The 7026-nt window shown below is 46.2% G+C and overlaps 1 protein-coding gene across 1 annotated transcript; it reads right to left on the bottom strand.

The window, feature by feature from the left end:
* Positions 1-1295: 1295 nt before the first annotated feature.
* On the bottom strand, positions 1296-2743 carry LOC121568353 (olfactory receptor 52J3-like). The gene is made up of 2 exons (XM_045212802.1): positions 2653-2743; positions 1296-2330 (listed from the first exon to the last, which is right to left on the bottom strand). The coding sequence occupies exon 2, from the start codon at positions 2321-2323 to the stop codon at positions 1370-1372; it is 954 nt and encodes a 317-aa protein (XP_045068737.1). The 5' UTR covers positions 2324-2330; positions 2653-2743; the 3' UTR covers positions 1296-1369.
* Positions 2744-7026: the final 4283 nt, after the last annotated feature.

The following is a 7026-nucleotide window of genomic DNA, read 5'->3' as shown; positions in this document are numbered from 1 at the left end:
TAGTCCCGGATGGCATATCGCTGCAGAATGCTGTGGTAGTCATGCTGGTTAAGTGTGCCTTGAATTCTAAATAAATCACTGACAATGTCACCAGCAAAGCACCCTCACACCATCACACCTCCTCCTCCATGCTTCACTGTGGGAACCACACATTCGGAGATCATCCGTTCACCTACTCTGCGTCTTACAAAGACACGGCAGTTGGAACCAAAAATCTCACATTTGGACTCATCAGACCAAAGGACAGATTTCCACCGGTCTAATGTCCATTGCTCGTGTTTCTTGGCCCAAGCAAGTCTCTTCTTATTATTGGTGTCCTTTAGTAGTGGTTTCTTTGCAGCAATTAGTCCATGAAGGCCTGATTCACGTAATCTCCTCTGAACAGTTGATGTTGAGATCTGTCTGTTACTTGAACTCTGTGAAGCATTTATTTGGGCTGCAATTTCTGAGGCTGGTAACTCTAATGAACTTATTCTCTGCAGCAGAGGTAACTCTGGGTTTTCCTTTCCTGTGGCGGTCCTCATGAGAGCCAGTATCACCATAGCGCTTGTTCAAAGTTCTTGAAATTTTCCGGATTGACTCACCTTCATGTCTTAAAGTAATGATGGACTGTTGTTTCTCTTTGCTTATTTGAGCTGTTCTTGCCATAATATAGAGTTGGTATTTTACCAAATAGGGGCTATCTTCTGTATACACCCCCTACCTTGTCACAACACAACTGATTGGCTCAAACGCATTAAGAAGGAAAGAAATTCCAGAAATTAATTTTTAACAAGGCACACCTGTTAATTTAAATGCATTCCAGGTGACTACCTCATGAAGCTGGTTGATAGAATGCCAAGAGTGTGCAAAGCTGTCATCAAGGCAAAGAGTGGCTACTTTGAAGAATCTCAAATATAACATATTTTTAGATTTGTTTAACATTTTTTCTGGTTGCTACATGATTCCGTATGTGTTATTTCATAGTTCTAATGTCTTCACTTTTATTCTACAATGTAGAAAATAGTAAAAATAAAGAATAACACTGGAATGAGTAGGTGTGTCCAAACTTTTGACTGGTACTGTATATTAAAACTATAACAAAAATATGAAAGAGCATAACAATCCTTTAAAGAGGCCACTGCCTAACCTATCCATTTGATTGAATAATAATATTAAACAAGTCAAGTAAGAAAGGTATTAAACAGATGTTAGGTATGTTACTATGACAGATTATTGATAGCCCTAGATCACAAAGCAGAGTAAGTTGATGTTGCCACAAAACGGATTCATTTGTCTATTTCCCCCCAATGATTAGTGGAGCTAGAGATATACACATGAGCCCCAAGACACACAGGAAACCAGTGTGGAGCTGACATTCATTAAATGTTCACGTGAATGCTATTTTTTTTTTCCTCACCACCATGAAAAATGCTGTTCTGATGTCCCTTGTTTTCATCCCATATATAATTGGATTAATAATTGGCAGGAGAAGGTAGATCATCATACCACACAGTTTCTGTGCATTAGGAGGTATGTTCTGAAAGCGATATGACAGTATTACAAAGGTGGTAGTAAATTCAAAAAGGAAAAATGTTACTAGCTGAGCGACACAGGTGTTTACAGCCTTGCTCTTGGTGTCAGATTGTTGATTAATTATGCATATTACAAGAATGTTAATATAGGAAAAAAGCTGAATACCCACACTGATAATCTGCATAACCGCTGTCATAGCCAAACCATAAATGTTGTTAACTGTGAGATCTTCTCCACATGAGAGGCGAAGTAGAGAGGGGTTGTCACAGTAGATATTTAGTATGTAAGCCTTGCACCTCTTAACTCTGGACTGAAGAGCAAACAGGGTCAGGATCATGGCCAGGTCAAGGCCCCAAGCAGCTGATATAATGACACATAGTGTAAAAGGTGTCATGATCGAGGGGTATTGCAGTGGTTTGCAAATGGCAAAATATCTATCAATTGACATCGCTGCAAGTACAAAAAGCACACCACCTCCGTACATGTGACAAAGAAAGGCTTGAAAAACACATGTGGGGTAGTACACAGAGTGAGTCTGTGTCACGATGTCTGCCAACACCCTCGGTAGCATAGCGCTGATTCCTATCAGGTCATTCAGGGGGAGACTGAAGAGGATGTAAAACATGGGCTTGTGGAGAGTCTGCTGTGTGATGATCAACAGTATGATGGTCAGGTTACAGAAGACAGAGAACAGATAGAGCAGGAGACCCATGGTGAACACAGGGTAGTTCACTGGGGTAGGGATGTCAAAACTGGCAATCTGCAGGTTGTAACTGAATGTCTGATTAAGAGTCTGGCCCGCCATCATCAAATACCTGTAAAGGAAGAAAAGCAAATCTTATGTACACATTTTAAAGTGCTATTAAACTACTTGGTATGCAAATCTGACTCAATACTAGCAAAAACGTATCTAAAGCCAGTCAGCTCCAGTCTAGCTTACTGTAGGGTTCTTATTAACATATTAACTGAATTATCAGATTGGTTGTATTCAGTCACTATAGATGGTGAATTGAAATGTAATTATATTGTAGTTTATAATTTTAAACATATATTGTCTTTAACTTAACATGTACTCTGCATTAAAGCAATGTGTATGTAAGTATACGGCACGTTATTCAGATGAGTGGTATAGCTTACCTGAGGGTTTACCTGTCTGTTACGTTCTGTCAAACAATAACCTGGTATTATGTTGTCAATCTTTCTAAACTAGTTTGGAGAGAGCTGTGGCACTAGCAGAAATAAAGCCCCAACTCCTTGTGCAGTAGAGTTTTATTTAAAGGAGACAGATTCATGTGACAGTAATCCCAGAGAACCACTCACACATTCTGACGTAACTCAAGACTAAGTGATTGGTTGTTGGGATGATTGCATGATGATGTATTAATTACTGTATCTAAATACATAATGATGTTATATTGTGGTAAATTACGGTGTATGTACGTCGTTGGCTATGTGATCTACGAAGACATTCTGTACATGCAAGACAGTACTCACGTATATTTTAAACGTTAACAGAAATAAACATTTCACTTTCTTTCTGACGCCAGTAATGACCTATGAAAAGGCTATATTGTAAAATCACAACATCTGCACATATTAATTACAACGCTTTCAAAATTGCCCAAAATGACAAAAGGCTCTATTCAATCAGTACCACGGAAGTTCAGCTTTACTGTGTGATTGAAATGTAAAGGTAATGGTTCTGCTTTAGCGGAGACAGCATTCAGAGTAAACGCTGCCTTCAGATTTACAGATTGAATAGAGGCCAAAGTAGAAAAGAAATTGTACATTTAGAAAACAGTAAAACATTCAATCAAAATGTTATAGGAAAAAATACCAGCAAAATTCCATTCACTCCTTTCCAGCCATTATTATGAGCCGTCCTCCTCCCAGCAGCGTCCACTGATCAACAACATTGTAGTTACTCCACGATACTAACCTAATTGACAGAGTGAAAAGGAAGCCTGTACAGAATAAAAATATTCCAATACATGTATCCTGTTTGCAACAACGCACTAAAGTAATACTGAAAATCGATAACTTGCTACTAACAAATAACATTCATATGCTAACTATCTCTGAAACTCACTTGGATAATACCTTTGATGATACAGTGCTAGCAATACATGGTTATAACATGTATAGAAAAGACAGAAATGCTAACAGAAATGGTGTTGTGGTTTATATTCAGAGTGATATTTCTGTAAAGCTTAGTGGATCTCATATCAAATGTTGTTGAAGTAATACGGCTACAGCTTCACCTGCCTCACCTAAAGCCCATTCTTCTGGGAAGTTGCTATAGACCATCAAGTGCTAACAGTCATATCTGGATAATATGTGTGAAATGCGTCATAATGTATGTGATATCAACAGAAAGGTATATTTTCTGGGTGACATAAATATTGACTGGCTTTCAGTCTGTCACGATCGTCGTAGGAGTGAGTAGACCAAGGCGCAGCGTGTGAAACAAACATGACTTTAATTAGTTAAAGTATACCAAACAAAACACGACTCGTGAAGTCCACGGTAAACAAATACAGACACGGAACAAAAACCCACAACACCCAAGGGAAAACATACAGTTTAAATATGGCTCCCAATCAGAGACAACCCACAACAGCTGACACTCGTTGCCTCCGATTGGGAGCCACTCTGGCCAACATAGACATAGAACAACTAGACACTCAAACACAGCACATAAACACACGGAATCTACACACCCTGACTCAACATATAAAGTCCCCAGAGCCAGAGTGTGACAGTACCCCCCCCCCCCAAAGGCGCGTGCGACCGCGCCTCAACAAAACCCCAAACAGGGGAGGGTTGGGTGGGCATTCCTCCTCGGAGGCGGCTCCGGGCTTGACCACCACCCTTCCATAATTCCCCCGTAGCGCCCCTGGTCCGGTCTGACCCCGCTGGCTGGATCTGGACTGGACATCGACGGAGCGGATTGCTTACGCTCCGTTGTGGAGCAGCTGACCGGTACCTGATCAGGCACCAGACTGACGACGCGCACCCCTGGCTTGGCGCGTGAGGCAGGAACGGACCGGACCTGGCTGACGATGCGCCCCCCTGGCTTGGTGCGTGGAGCAGCAACGGACCTCACCGGACTGACGACTCGCACCCCTGGCTTGGTGCGTGGAGCAGCGACAGGCCTTACCAGGCTGACGACTCGCACCCCGGGCTTGGTGCGAGTAGCAGGAACGGGCTGAACCAGGCTGACGACTCGCACCCCTGGCTTGGTGCGAGTGGCAGGAACGGGCTGGACCAGGCTGACGACTCGCACCCCTGGCTTGGTGCGAGTGGCAGGAACGGGCTGGACCAGGCTGACGACGCACACCGTAGGCTTGGTGCGTGGAGCAGGGACAATCCGGGCTGGGCTGGCGACGCACACCGTAGGCTTGGTGCGTGGAGCAGGGACAGGCCGGGCTGGGCTGGCGACGCACACCGTAGGCTTGGTGCGTGGAGCAGGGACAGGCCGGGCTGGGCTGGCGACGCACACCGTAGGCTTGGTGCGTGGAGCAGGAACAGGCCGGGCTGGGCTGGCGACGCACACCGTAGGCTTGGTGCGTGGAGCAGGAACAGGCCGGGCTGGGCTGGCGACGCACACCGTAGGCTTGGTGCGTGGAGCAGGAACAGGCCGGGCAGGGCTGTCGACGCACACCGTAGGCTTGGTGCGTGGAGCAGGGACAGGCCGGACTGGGCTGGCGACGCACACCGTAGGCTTGGTGCGTGGAGCAGGAACAGGCCGGGCAGGGCTGGCGACGCACACCGTAGGCTTGGTGCGTGGAGCAGGAACAGGCCGGGCTGGGCTGTCGACGCACACCGTAGGCTTGGTGCGTGGAGCAGGGACAGGCCGGGCTGGGCTGGCGACGCACACCGTAGGTTTGGTGCGTGGAGCAGGGACAGGCCGGGCTGGGCTGTCGACGCACACCGTAGGCTTGGTGCGTGGAGCAGGGACAGGCCGGACTGGGCTGGCGACGCACACCGTAGGCTTGGTGCGTGGAGCAGGAACAGGCCGGGCAGGGCTGGCGACGCACACCGTAGGCTTGGTGCGTGGAGCAGGAACAGGCCGGACCGTACTGGGAACACACACCACTGGCCTTAAACGGGGATCAGGAACGGGCCGGACCGGACTGGCAATACACCTCAGTACCTCTCGCCGCGCCTCTACAACTTCCTTCCCTCCTCTCGCCAATGGCTCCCGTAACCCGGTGGCCTTCTCTCCTCGTCTCCCATTTCGCCCTGTGGCAGCCTCCTGCTGCCCAGTCGCCCATGCCGTGTGCCCCCCCCCTAAAAAATTATTGGGGGTGCCTCTCGTCCGTCCGACGATGGCACTGCTGACGCCGCTGCTCCTCTCTCGCCAGGGCCTTAATCCTACCCCAAGGTCCCTTGCCCCGAGCATGTCCTCCCAGGACCACGATTTGCCCACCTGGGCCATCGCCAGCCTCTCCATCTCCTTTCCTGGCGCTTCCTCCCATGTCCAGTCTGCCTGCTCCTGGACACGCTGCTTGGTCCTTTTACGGTGGGTTTTTCTGTCACGATCGTCGTAGGAGTGAGTAGACCAAGGCGCAGCGTGTGAAACAAACATGACTTTAATTAGTTAAAGTATACCAAACAAAACACGACTCGTGAAGTCCACGGTAAACAAATACCGACACGGAACAAAAACCCACAACACCCAAGGGAAAACATACAGTTTAAATATGGCTCCCAATCAGAGACAACCCACAACAGCTGACACTCGTTGCCTCCGATTGGGAGCCATCTGGCCAACATAGACATAGAACAACTAGACACTCAAAACACAGCACATAAACACACGGAATCTACACACCCTGACTCAACATATAAAGTCCCCAGAGCCAGAGTGTGACACAGTCCACTCAAGAAACATTTTCAAACTGTAAGCAGTGCCTGCAACCTGGTTCAGGTTATCAGTCAACCTACCAGGGTATTTACAAACAGGAATGAAATCATGCACATGTATTCATCACATCCTTCACTAATTCTGCAGAAATCTGCTCTAAAGCAGTATCCACATCCATCGGATGTAGTGATCATAATATAGTAGCCATATCTAGGAAAACCACATTTCCAAAGGCTGGGCCTAATATAGTGTATTAGAGGTCATACACAATATTTTGTAGTGGTTCCTATGTTGAAGATATAAAGAATATTAGCTGGTCTGTGGTGTGTAATGAGGAGCAACCAGATGCTGCACTTGACACATTTATGAATTTGCTTATTCCAGTTACTAATAAGCATGCAATCATTAAGAACATGACTGTGAAAACTGTTCAATCCCTGTGGATGATACAGATGAGAGGGATGAGGCAAAAGGAATGGCAAATAAGTCTGGCTGCACAGCCGATTGGCAAACATACTGTTAACTGAGAAATCGGGATTATACTGAACAAAAAGAAGAAGAAACTGTACTATGAAACAAAGATATATGATATGAAGGATAATAATAAAAAGCTTTGGAGCACCTTAAATTAAATGTTGGTC

This window comes from Coregonus clupeaformis, unplaced genomic scaffold (genome assembly GCF_020615455.1).
Source record: "Coregonus clupeaformis isolate EN_2021a unplaced genomic scaffold, ASM2061545v1 scaf0052, whole genome shotgun sequence".
NCBI lineage: Eukaryota > Metazoa > Chordata > Actinopteri > Salmoniformes > Salmonidae > Coregonus > Coregonus clupeaformis.
The sequence above is the reverse complement of the archived record's forward strand: the minus strand, read 5'-3'. Positions and strand labels throughout refer to the sequence as shown.